The sequence below is a fragment of the Anas acuta genome, chromosome 2, assembly GCF_963932015.1.
Source record: "Anas acuta chromosome 2, bAnaAcu1.1, whole genome shotgun sequence".
NCBI classification, from domain to species: Eukaryota; Metazoa; Chordata; class Aves; order Anseriformes; family Anatidae; genus Anas; species Anas acuta.
In genome coordinates, this window is record NC_088980.1 from 86,214,725 (window position 1) to 86,228,725 (window position 14,001).

A 14,001-nucleotide genomic window follows, 5' to 3' on the forward strand; every position below is an offset into this window, starting at 1 on the left:
CTGCAGTTGCATTTGATAAATTTTGTGTTAAATCTGTGTTTCAGTGTAATTCATATTTGTTGTCTAGATATGGACAGAACAATTTATTTTAAAACAAATCAATGAAAACACCAGATAATCTGTAACAAAATTGAAAGCACATTAATTTTTCCTCTCCTAGATGAATAAGTAATTGCTGTTGTCATTTCAAGTTGCTATCTGTGTCCCTGTGAGGGACGAGGGACGGGGTAGCTGTGGGACAGCTGAGCCACGTTACACACCAGGAGACGTTTCATTGTGAGTCTGTTTCCATTGTTACCGAGCAACAAGAGGACTCACTGCTAATTCAGCAGCTCCATTCTTTATGCGCCTTACTTGATAAATCCCTTTCCAGGAAAGAATTCACTGCTTAAGCCACTGCCTTGCTCTTTGCAGTTGCTTTGCGCTGATACACTGGATGATAACTTCTAGTTTTACTGTGTTTCTTTTTGGCTAGGACTTGAGAAACTTGGAGAAACAGAAGCAAGTGGAGTCTGTTAAATTCACTGCCACATAAGGGAGATAAAGGAGAATGACCACAGTTTCCCATGGAGCTGAAAGGCAGGCAACTGTCTTTAAGAATTTCGCCATATCAGCTGAACCACTTCACAGGAAAGGTCACCAACAGTACCAAAACTTGTCAAAGAAGACGTGCATGCCTCTTGTGAGAGGTCCTGAGAACAGACATGACTTTGCCAGTTTTGAAGAGAAAGACAGCAATTCCTTCCTCAAATTCCATCCGCACACCCCTCCAGTTGGGCCAAATTACCCCTTATTCCCACACCGAGATGATGTGCCTTTAGTAGATCCCTGCTCAGGTTTTGTGAGTGCGGGAGGGGATGCTGATCTGCAGCCACATGTTGGAAGAGCTATTGAATCCCTGGTGGACTACAGTGATGTGAAACCTCAGCAGCGGGTTCCCATTGCAGGAAAGGGGGCCCGGACTGCCCACAGGAGGCACATGATCCTCCAGGAGGAAACCAGCAAGGACAGACGATGGAACTCCAGAGCTGTGTCAGCTGCTTCGGTCAGGGCACGGCTTGGAGGTAAAGCAGGCTGCTACTTTTATTTCTTAATCACTAAAAAAAAATGCTGATGTTTAACAAATAAATAAAATTAGTTTCTGGACACCATCCCTGAGGTTCTGAAAGAACACTGTTATGAAATATATTTGTGCTGGATATTTGAACAGAATGCAGTAACTGCTGTAGAATGCTTGATTCACTGTCCTGGCTGTAGTAAAGAGGTACAAGTCAGCAAATTCTAATGAGTGTTTCCAGAATAAAATAAAATAATAAAATAAAATAAAATAAAATAAAATAAAATAAAATAAAATAAAATAAAATAAAATAAAAATATATCTTTTGAAGCTAAATAATGTTTTAAAGAATGTGAGTAAATTGTGAAGCTATGTACAGTAGCCATGATGAGTTTTAACCTGAAATAACAAGTCACTGCAAAGTGTTAGGAAATCCCCTGAATACTTCCGGCATTTCCTGACAAATAGCAGAGCAGAGCATTTAAGACCTTGTTCAATGTCTAGTTGATGAGAGAACAGAAATCCTTTAGGACTTCTTAGACCACCACATCTTGATCAAACTACATACTTCCTACTTTATTTTAATGTCAAGGTGGGTCTGATTATTTCATGTTAATTACAACATCAATGCAGACATTTACTGTGAAACAAAATTGGGTTGATGGTTAATACTCAAAACCATGGTCTTATGAAAATTCTGGAAAGCATGACTATCTATCCAGGGCTTCTAAAGGCAGACATCAGTAGTAATAAGCAATGTGTTTGAATTTTTCTGAAGATTTGGCCAATTCCCACAATTTTCACAGAGAAATGTTTATTACAGCTGGAACAAAAGTTTAAGAGAACTCAGACAACATGCTTATGTCTCATAGATGGGGAAGGCATTTCTTAGAACATAATAAATAAATGTAAATAAACTGCTTGGCTCCATTTTACCATACAGAGATAACACACAAACTTCATAGTTAACTGTACTTTGTTCCTATTATTGTCACTATGAAGTCTCTAAATACAAAAAATTCAGGTTTCTTGTTTCTGTCTAAGAAGTCACTTTAAATCACTTGAAGCCTATTGCAGTCTAGTAACAGAACCCAAAATCACAGAGGATAAAAAAATAAAAGCCCATGATTTTCTTTTTTTTTTTTTTTTTTTTCTTGTTCATATCATTTTTGCTCTGGTTTCTCAGTTTCTGTGATTTCAGATCTCAGATATCACTCAGAACTGATCAGGTGGGTTTTTTTATTCAAGCCTCTGGAAAAGTGAACGGGAAGGATGGTTTGAGCTATGTGGTTCTAGCTGGTCATTAATTTTTCCATTTCAAAGATCAGACAGACACAGAGGTAGAGATACTGTGGCAGATGTAAAGACAGTCCTGAAATGAACACAGACAAAATCTGAAACTGAATGTCATCAAATCAGTGATATGGGTTACTATAAAGAAAGTGGTCCAGAATGCAGAGTAGCTTGGGAAAACAGACAGAAACTGCCTGTGACTTTCTGTTGATTTGCCATTGGGTAAAGTTAACTATTAGAGTGAAATATGGACTTCACGGAAGCTGTCTACAAAAGCCAAACTTAACTCGGGTACAAAACCTTGAAACAGATAGAGTCCACCATAAATATATTAGGGAAAGCTGTGCAAGTGCTCTGCCAAAGCTAGTATTCATTTACAAGTTTTCCTCTGATGCTGAGGTATTGACTACAAATGTGTGAATATAGATTTAAAAGTAGATGTGATTTATATTACTATTCCTAATGAGACCGCATAAACACATTCCAGATTTCAGCTATACAATTCAGAGCCCAGCTACCAACCCCCATGCACGTGATGCTTTGCAAGTTGCTAATCTCTCTTGACATCAGTCCTGAGACATTCCACTCCTAAGTCATTTAGGGAAGTTGCACTGAAAGAGAGATCAGTCAGGCATTTTGCAAGCAAATTGTACAGTCAGTTTCTGCACTGTAAAACAACAACAACAACAACAACAAACAGAAGCAGCCTTTGGGACAGATGAGCTGAGATATATGGAACATCTATAATATGCAGGAGGTTTTCTGTAGTGAGAAAATGTACAGATTTTACTCTGGCAATCAGCACTGTTACTTTGAATTTTCCCACCAGCCTTTTGCAGCTACTGAGCAAAGCAAGTTTACAGACCAGTGAGGCTCTGTAATATCAAAGCATGATGAGAAGCTGGCAAAGAAGGTCATTTTAAGACCTAAGCCAACCAATTAAAGGAAATAGCTTAAGAACCCAGGACGCATCCCTGGAGGTGCTCAAGGCCAGGTTGGATGGGGCTTTGAGCAACCCAGTCTAATGGAAGGTGTCCCTGCCCTTGGTAGGGGGGTTGGAACTGGATAGTCTTTAAGGTCCCTTCCAACACAAGCCATTCCATAATCAAGCAAGCATGCCATTGTTCTTCCCTGGTGTATTTTCCTATCACGATGATTTGTGAACCAGGGATTCCTGACCAGGAGGTGGTGTCCTTGCAGTTAGTAGTTGTGGATTCATAATTTGTCTTCATTGATTTATCCAGTTGCTTTTTGAATCCATAACTTAACTCCCAACCCTCTATTTCCAGATCATGTTAAGCAACTGAGTGCTAAACCCAGATGAGTTACCTGCAGGTCTCTCTACCAGATATCTCCATCCACCTTAAAAACTGGCCATTTACCTGTTCCCTCTTTCTCTGATCTAATGAATTATCTTCATTCTAGTGTTGATTTAAGAGGCTCTGTTCAAGAATTTGATGCAGAACTTAAAATAATTGTGATCGCATTAAACTCCTTCCCAATGGCCTTTTACTAGGAAGAGTTCACTTCACAGTGCTTCCATCCCAGAAGCAAGAGGCATTTTCTCCAGAGCACCGATCATCCAAGACTAAGTCTCACATTGAGTATGAGGCACATCAGCCTTGCCTACCTTTCATATGATGTTAAAAAATGACTGTAACCAATGTTGGTGCTGCCTTAGTGTGTAACGTAGGTACTTCATAGTTACTTAGGGAGACAGGACCTTTTACCTGCCTGCAGAAGGAAGAAAAGCTAGTCAGAGGCTACAACATGATAAGCAAAGAGAAAAAAAAAAAAAAGTGCAATTTAGAAACCATAAAAGTGACAATTCAGAGTAGTCACAACCAACATGCATAGCTCATAACAACTGCAGCACATAAACAAAGTCAACTAAGAATGCAAACTGGCCTGCAAGTAGGCTGAAAAATATAAGAAGTTCTATTAAATAATTATCCATAACACAGCAAAATGCCTAATAACATACTGCCTAATAAACTGGTAGGTTATCCCCAAAAAAACCTGCATAAAACCCCCAAACAAACTCTTGAGGACTGACTGCAATTGCATAAATGGTAACTTTGGTTTTGCTAAGGATTTGATTACTTACTGCCCAATTTGGACGACAACAGATCATGCTGTTTTCAATCTAAAAACTAAAAATGTGGACTAAAAATCTAAAATGTGGACTAAGCAAATCACTAGGGGCACAGAAACCTCCTGAAAGTTAACTTAAAGAAAAGAACTATTGCAGTTTTTATGCTAGAGTTTTCCTCTGAAAGCAAAAAAGAGAAGTAAATGTCAGACAACTAATCATCTCAGCAGCAGGACGGTGGAATCAAGACAGCTAATTAAAGCATACAGTGCCGAGAGCAGAGATCTGTAGAAATTCATATGTACAATTACCAAAGCAAATGTAAAAATATATACAGATCCTCCTAAGGACACTATAGCTGAAATGAGTTTTACACCTACAGTGCAAGGAACAACAGTTGCAACCTTTAGCTCTTTAATCAATGAATAAGAGGAAGACTACTTTTATGGAATTACTAAGATATATGCATATATGTGAGCAATCTGTATACTGTAGAGGGCACTAGCACACACATATTCATGAAGTAATTACAAAATTTCAGACATAAAACTTAATGGAAGCATTCCCATATGAGTGCAAGTCATATATTTGCAGATAACATTTAAAGTTTACACCAAGCTGATGCAGTGAAGATGCAGATGCCATCTTTACTGCAAGCACTTTGCCTATTTAAGAAACTTTTTTCAATTGAATTGTTTTAATTGGAGAGGAATTCAGTTTGAAAGCTCTCTTCACAGTACAAATATCCATGAATTCTTTTAAGCTTCTCAAAAACAGCAACTTAAATTTATAGCGTACTGTGCAAAAAGCTCTTTCAAAAAGCAGGTTGTATTATTTCGCTATCTACATATAGCATTTTGACACTAAATCTAGTGACTTTTGCCTGTGACTGTGATTTTCTTTTATACTTTTAGTAGCTAGTTCTTCAAGAGCTAACTTTTCATTCTGTACAGTGGTTTCCAACTTTTAGACTTTGGACAATCTTCTTCAAAGTATACCTTTATAGGAGAAGTACCTCTATTATCGTTTACCTTACACTTGCTACATAGAGCTTCATATTTATCAGATTTTTTTAGGGGGGTCTGGAAGTGAAAAGCAGGTTGAAAAGGAAGGCATAAATAAGTGTTCCTCTTAAGGGAGCTGAAACTAGGGCATTATACCATCTTTCTGTTTGACTGTAACTCTTTTGGTTTCCAGCAAGTGTATGCTGGCTTACTAGTCAGTGCATAAGTGAATCAACACTAACTGTAGACTATGGCCTCTTGATGAGTAAGCCTGATTTAATGGACCTAGTCAGGGAGAGCTCAGGTTATTGGAATATGAAATTGGAAGGATGATGGAGGGAGAGAAGTATCTTCAGGAAATCATTCACCTACTGCTCATGGAATAGCTTGTTTATTGCTAACAAGGTTGGCAAAACTATGTAATTGTAGAAATGTAATATGTAATTACTAGTTTGGGTTGCATTAGCAAGCTTTTATTACAACGGTTATGAGTTTGGATATTTTTCTCTATACATTTCATAGAACCATAGAACCACCAGGGTTTGAAAAGAGGTCTAACCGTCCTACAAATTTAATTCTGTACTTTTAATTCTGTACATGACAATATGTGAAGCTGGCCGAACCATAGCATAGTATGGTGTGGCATTATCCATCTTTTACTTTCAGCTTCCATGTAATTAATTTAATGTACAATCATAGAATCACGTAATATCCTGAATTGGAAGGAATCCACAAGGATCATTGAGTCCAACTCCTGGCTCCACACAGGACCACTCCAAAATTAAACCAAACATCTGAGAGCACTGTCCAAACACGTACTGAACTCTGGCAGGCCTGGTGCCATGACCACTGCCCTGGAGAGCCTGTCCCAGTGCCCGAACACCCTCTGGGTGCAGAACCTTTCCCTAACCCCCAGCCTGACCCTCCCCTGTCCCAGCTCCATGCCGTTCCCTCGGGTCCTGTCGCTGTCCCCAGAGAGCAGAGCTCAGCGCCTGCCCCTCCGCTCCCCTCCTGAGGCAGCTGCAGGCCGCCATGAGGCCTCCCCTCAGCCTGCTCTGCTCAGGGCTGAACAAACCAAGGGACCTCAGCCACTCCTCAAACATCTTACCCTCTAGACCATACACCATCTTTGTAGCCCTCCTTTGAACACTCTCTAATAGTTTTATGTCTTACATGTATTAAGAATGTACAATATGTAAACATGAAAAAACATTTTTGTGGACATTTTTAATTCCTTTCAGAGTACTAATGGGTAGCTGAACATTGGTGCATCATTTTTTTTTTTTTTTATGGGAAATTTTTTGAGTTATTTTCATTCAGTTTAAAAAAGTAACCATTGCTGCAAAGGGATTAACACAACAGGAAGCCCTTTCTTTCAGGTTGGACAACTCCAGTGAAAGTTGTTCCTGCTTTGCCTGGCCAAAACCATAGTTTTGCATTTTGTATGGATCCCAATCTCAAGGCAAGTACCTGGTGCTCTTGTTGTAATAAAGGAAAACAGTAAAATCATTTTATTTTAAACTCTGCTTTCCATGTGACGTACTTTTAGCAGTAATTATGGTAGTGTAGTGAAACTGGATAGTGTAGTGAAACTGGACTTATTCAATTCTTCATCTAATTAGGGCAAATGAGTGCATGCCTGATCAAATTTTAATGGGAGCCATTGTTCCAATAATATTCATTTTTGTATGTAAATATTCATTTAGACTGTAATGTGGGACTGATATTACTCATGTCATATGTGTGTAACTAAAGACAGAGTAAGAGCAAAAATACTAGAACATACAAAAGATACCAAAACTACAACTGAAATTATATTATTACTTTAAAAATTAGGCCAGCTCATATTTGCTATAAATACCCATATATTTAATACATAAACACTATCTATGACTGCAGCCCTGAGGAGAAGGACCTGGGGGTGTTGGTGGATGAGAAGCTCAACATGAGCTGGCAATGTGCACTCACTGCCCAGAAAGACAACCGTATCCTGGTCTATATCAGAAGCAGCATGGCCAGCAGCTTGAGGGAGGTGATTCTCCCTCTCTACTCCGCTCTCCTGAGACCCCATCTGGAGCACTGCATTCAGCTCCAGGACCCCCAGCATAGGAAGGACATCAACCTATTAGAGTGAGACCTGAGAATGGCCACAAGGATAATCAGAATGCTGGAGCACCTCTCCTGGGGGAGTTGGGTTTGTTTAGTCTTAACAAGAGAAGGCTCTGGGGAGAACTGAGAGCAGCCTTTCAGTACCTAAATGGGGCCTACAGAAAAGCTGGGGAGGGACTCTTTGTCGGGGACTGTAGTGACAGGACAAGAAGGAATGACTTTTAACTAAAAGATGGGAGATATAAGGAAGAAACTCCTCTCCATGAGGGTGGTGAGGCACAGAACCAGTTGCCCACAAAAGTTGTGGATGCCCCATACTTGAAAGTGTTCAAGGACAGGTTGGATGGGGTTTTGAGCAACCTGGTTTAGTGGGAGGTGTCCCTGCCCACAGCAGGGGGGTTGGAACTGAGTGATCTTTGAGGTCCCTTCCAATGAAAACCATTTGATGATTCTGTGATTCTATGATTCTACCTTATTTGGTGCAAGACTCAAAAAAGTAAATAAAAAGACATCAATCTGTCCATAGCACAAGTCTAATTAAGTCTTTCCTGTACTGAAAATGTAATGGTATCTTTCATCCTTCTACACTGGTAAGAGTATTCGTAGCCCTTAAAGTGTTGCACACGCTTAAATAGGTCTCTAAGTTGGACTCCCTCTAATAGCTATGAACGTCATGTGAATATATCAAGCATGTATGAGGGACCACAAAGTACATTTGCTATGCCATTTTATAAATAACACAACAAATGGAAAGCTACATTCCTGAGGGGTAGAGAGGCAAGGTCATTCTACTAGTTTTTAAGTTTGCATCCACTTTATTAAATTTTCCTTCCTAAGTAAAACTTTTCAGAAGTAGAGCCTTTCTCCAAATAAATCTCCAGTGCTGGCTGGTGAAGAGTATGAAATGGCATGTTTCACTCTCTTACATGAAAGAAAATATTAAACTAGGAAAATACAGATACACTCAATTCACTCTTTAAACAAGAAATCATATCATATACCATTGCTTTCTGCCATTTCTTTGATTTCTCTTAGGAATTAAACGATCCTTCTGTGAGCTGGAGAGAAGAAAAAGCAAGAGACTATTTCTACAGGTCAAGTACACAAAAGTGAGACATGGCTTCTTTTTTTTTGTTTGTGCCTTGCTTCATTTTTTTCATGTTCTTTTTGCTTTGATGCACCTTTAGGTAGCAGAGCATATGAGACTACAATTTTTCTATCACTAAGGACTTCTTGTCTTGAAACAGCAATTACTTAGCATAGGACTCATCTCATTACCTGCAGTTATATAAAAGTTTGTATCCAGACTGTGCCATTCATCTCCACTTCCTCTATAGGCAGTGAAGAGAAACTGGAGCTTCCTAAAGGATATTCTGTACATCTGTCTTGAACAACTGCCACAGGCAGGGTGTCTTATCTCTGTTTATACCGCTTAACTGATTTTTCAAGCTTAGACAAATCCTATCATCACCACAAGTGTATTGGAAAATAAACTATTTCTTTCAATTAGTAGATGAGAGTTTTAAAGAAGAGAAACCTGTGAAACTCTGCCATAACTACATGTTCCCTGACAGGCAACATATAATTCCAGTCTTTTTATGTCCCTTTAAAATAGTAATATACTTTTGTTTTTTTCCACATCCTTCTTTGTCACAGAATTCTGTATTATCTAGCTACAGATTTCATTCAGTAATGATTATATTGGAGAATTTTTACCTCCTTTTTTATTGTTATCCAGAGCATATGAAGAAGTTCCTTGGGATAAGATGTTACCATCCAAAATCGAGCCTCCAGAATCAACAGTGGAAGTGATGGCTGACCCTGTTTCCCAGTGTTTCACAAAAAGGAGATACAATCCTGAGCCTGAAATAAGCCAAGTCAGTGAACAACTTCTTACCAACTCTTTTTTGGTTTTGCTAATGAAATGTAGCCTATATATTGTATAGGTCATACAAACAAACCTACAGTAATGATTTCAAATAAAAATAGTCCCAAGTGAGAGGCCAACATCATTCTCGAGTAATTGCCTCAGGTTGTTTCATATGTTTTCCCTTTTTCCCTCTGTAAATTGTCACAGAAGAAGATATTCATACATATTACCCAAAGAGAGGACAAAGGTATTGATGAAAAATTGTTTGATAGGAATGATGCTGTAGCATAAGAAGTCTTAAGTTAGATTATTTGTAATTACTATCTGTAATAATTATTATTTTACTAAATTATAATTCAGTCCTGCAATTGGTTCTGCACAGGTCATCCTTTCCCTAACAGTTTATTTCACTGGTGTATTGCTGAATAAGAATCTATTAAGCCAAATTAATTAGGTAATGATGCCTTACAAGAAACATCTATTTATGATTTTAGGTTATTGGAAATCTTTGGGACAGATTTCAGACAAGATCTTTTACGTCTCCACAGAAACCAGTTTGTTTGTAAGTTTCTTTTTGTTTGTGTGTGTGTGAATATGAGTGTCCTCTGAACACTTTGTTTAGGAAGTCTGTGTACAGTTAATTAACTCTTAAGACTACATTCAGCAGCATTCTATAACTTGAGAAGTAAAAAGCAGGACAGAAGAATTCTGTAATGTAAATGAGTGCCATGATTGCATATATCTGATGTTTTCATTGAGACTTGACATTTATGAAAATCCCACAGTAATCATACATATTTACAAACTTGAAGTTTTATCTGCTGCGTAGAATCCCAAACAACCTTAGAGTTTTAAATGAGGCCAATAAAAGACTGACAAGAAATTCAGAAAGGCTTACTCAGGTAGTGAGCCAAGCAGAGATGGGGATGAAAAGCATGGTCAAAGCAAAGTAAGAAAGCTAGAACTTGCCTGATTTCAAGGCCATGGCCAGCAGGTTTGCTTGGCCAAACTCAATGGACAAGTGCACTGCTGGGCACTCAGGCATTCAAAGTCAAGCAGGCACCTCTCCAGAGTGGGAGAGAGATAAGAACATACTATCACTGGCTTCTTGGAAGTTGTTCTTTCAAAAGAATATAGATGTGGCCAGAGAGAGCAGCTTGCAGAGACAGAGCAAGAGAGGAATTCAGACGTGATGTTAAGTTTTCCCATATTCTCAAGAACTGGTTAAAGCGTTACAAGTAGAAAAGCAATTCATGTTTAAAGAAAACTTGCATATACAGATGTAGGAAATTACCTGAAGTCCCAGCATCTGAGGATGAGGGTTAAAAGGCAAAATTCTGCATGCTGAACTGGGTTGTTTAGCATATATGCCAACATAATAATTTACCACATTCTTTTACCACAATTCAAATGAGCATTGCATCATTCCAAGAGCAAAACTTTTGACTTGTCACCACATCTCTTTTGGGACCTCATAAATATTCTGTCAGAATATTCTGCCTGCTGTAAAAAAAAAGGTGATTGATGTATTTTGTCTTTTAACAGTGTAAGCCGAAGCTCTCGAATCTGTCATATCCCTTTGTATACGTGAGTACAATGTCCTCTGGTTCTTTCTACTTCCTGTATTTTTGATTTAGCCCAAGCAACAATTGTAGGTGATGCAAGAAGCAAGATAGAGACTATGGGTTCTATTCTTAAGGTGTTTTCTGGTGCCAAGGGGAGGGTGTGCTGAGTCTCCTCTGCTTGTGGGTGACTCCAGCTTTTTACCTGTAAAGTGTAAAGTAGGATCCATTATGTCTTCTTTGAAAGAATATCCCAGTGTGATCATTGGCATAGCCAAAAGCACAGGGGATGACAGATTTCTATGTTGTTTCTGCTCTTCACAATCCTCTTCTCTACACATATACACTATGTGCTGTCATTTGTTATGTGCTGCAAATTCAGCAAATGATTGCTTTCATCTTGGGATATGCCAAACACATGGGGCAATTCATCTCCGCATTTTTTTCTTGTGGACCATTTTAATAAATAACTAGAAATTTGGAGTATGCAGTATATGGTTCAGCTACCTCCACCATCTGTTTTATGAATAATGTACATGACTTTGATTTCCTTTCTATCCAAACAGTGGCTGTGTTGGTGCAGTAAATTTTGAAGACATTGACAATGCCAATGTAGACTTAATCATGTTTAACCGTGTGCGAACTTCAAAACCTCGCTACACAAGCACTGCACAGTATGTTTTTCTTATTATCATGATTTTGATACTGCATCTTGAGTTCTTGTTACTTAGGAAAGGTAGAGAAAGTATTAAAGGTCTATCCTGGGTCCAAAAGAATTTAAAAACTTGGGAGGAACACTCCTTATAGTTTTGAATAATCTGAATGAGGTTCTGTTAACTCAGGAAGCACAGTGGGTTTTTAGGTTCAAGACTGAGCTTGGAAAGTCCTTTTTAGCAACTGAGTCAATAGTAAATGGCCTACAGTAGTAACTTCTTAGAGTGATTGATGTAGGTCTCTATAAATCTAAGGGACCTATTCAGCCTAGATACACGAAATTGCCCAAGGCAGCTCTTACAAAATGAGCAGAGTTGTCTACTGAAATGGTGGTATAACCAATTTTATACATCTACTTGCATTATGGTCAACTTTAATGCAACCTTTTCTGACTCTATATAAATTTTTCATAGAACATTATAGCCTGATTCTGTACTGCACTGCATTAGTGTTACAGTTTCAAGGAAATCATAATCCTAACACCCAGCATCATGCTTTTTAACCAAAAATGTTGATTAGGTTTTTCTTGCATTTTTTTCAGAAATTCAAAACTTTTTTTTTTTTTTTTGGTCTTCCCCCAGCTTTCAGGGAAATATCCTTGTCACAGGAACATGATGGTAGTAGTTAATAAAACTTGTATGTTCACATATCCTTCCATCAGTGCTAGTTTTCTGATATTAAGGCTAGAATTTCAAAATCTGGGAGCTGCACTGTGGCCCAAGTGACCCTGATATCCATCTAGTACAGCATGGTCATAATGGCCTAACAGTAACTGACTGCCAGATGAAAATCTGTCCTCAGTCTGCATTATCCTGGGAAGTACAGGCTATCTGTGGTAACACCAGTGCAATATACCATCTTGGTCAAATGAACTCATCATGATCAGCAGGCTCTGGCCTAGGCCGGGATGGAAATTGGAGTATTCTCTCACTTCTGCTGTTAACCTTGCTAGACTAATTGCACAATTAAGGTTTAAGAATTTGACAGGTGTTTTTCCCTTTTTCTCATTCTAGAAAGGTTGTATGTGAAACTACTCCGAGCACATCTTCTAGATCACACCCCAAAACACCCAACCTGTGTTTCTTGCTGATGCTCAGGCAACCAAACACACACATTCCTATAACTGCCCAGCAGCAGGAAAGAGATTTGTGTTACATCTAAGGCTCAAGTGCCAAGGACATGGAAGAGAACTTTCTGAGCTCAGTGGGTCTGAATCATTATGAACAGTGTTCTTACTTCCAAAAAAATCTATATTTATTTTCAAACTATGGGATATTTTGATACTTCAAACACCTCTTTTTAATATTTATGAAAAAGAGAGACTATGGCATTCTTTGATGAGCAGTATGACTTTTGGAATGATAAAAATGTGATTTTTAACTTCAGCCACTAGATGGCCTTCTAGTTTGCAAAAGCTCTCTGAATACCATTAGGAACACCACCTTAGTATTTATTAGTTATATCACAAACTTTGATATTGAAAGGTTTTCACTTTAAGCCTTTCCTAAAGTATTCTTTAGTAGGTTGAGATAGTATGAAGCATTTATTTGCAAACTTTTGAGACAGAAAAAATGGTGAAAGTAACAACATAATGGTAAGAGCTAAATATGGTGAAATAAAAGAGGAAAGAGTCTGTTCTGTTTACCTTATCAGATTTTCCCTTTGCATAGGCCTTTCCTTCTTTTTTTTTTTTGCTTTCAGTGATCTTGCATAGCCCACATTTGTGTGAAAACAAAAACAACAAAGGAGATATGTCATTGGAGAAAGAAGAGGGAGAGAAGCTTCAAAAATATTTCCCTCTCGGTTCTGAAGAAAAGGCAGAATGCTGGGCCTTACTCACATATAGCATTGTATGTGCTAAACATCCCAGTTGCTGGGAACTGGCTTGAAAGTGACTGCAATTTCTGAGCTCCATCTGGGTCCGTTCATTTCCATCTCACGGTTTCAAAGAGAATACCTATCATTTTGCATGCTGCCTTACATGCTGCTACACATTTTGGGAAAAGACCATCATCATCCTTCATACAGCCCTACACATTATGGCAGTAGGTTCACAGACAATATAAGGTGTTGAGCATTGTAAGATAGCCAAATTTGTCCCATATTACTGCAACCAAACCTATTAATATCAAGCTGTGAATGTACCTAATGCACCCTTCTGATTGTTTTATCTCACCTCCTGCACAAGGCATGGTTTCTCACAGTCTTCGTCTAACTTGCAACTTCTGCTTGAACTAGAACAGAAAATAGTAGAAAATGACTACTGAGAAATGTGCTTTAAAATACCGCACACGTAGCAC

The 14,001-nt window shown here is 38.5% G+C and overlaps 1 protein-coding gene across 1 annotated transcript in view; it reads left to right on the top strand.

Annotated features, from left to right (window-relative positions):
- Positions 1–479: 479 nt before the first annotated feature.
- The window catches only part of SPMIP7 (sperm microtubule inner protein 7), a 28,315-nt gene continuing 14,793 nt past the window's right edge, over positions 480–14,001 (top strand). The window contains exons 1-7 of the mRNA XM_068672950.1: positions 480–1,064; positions 6,826–6,908; positions 8,591–8,664; positions 9,294–9,432; positions 9,920–9,987; positions 10,971–11,012; positions 11,554–11,661. Coding sequence (XP_068529051.1) covers positions 551–1,064; positions 6,826–6,908; positions 8,591–8,664; positions 9,294–9,432; positions 9,920–9,987; positions 10,971–11,012; positions 11,554–11,661 — 1,028 coding nt within the window. The 5' untranslated portion in view covers positions 480–550. The remainder of the gene's footprint in view (positions 1,065–6,825; positions 6,909–8,590; positions 8,665–9,293; positions 9,433–9,919; positions 9,988–10,970; positions 11,013–11,553; positions 11,662–14,001) is intronic.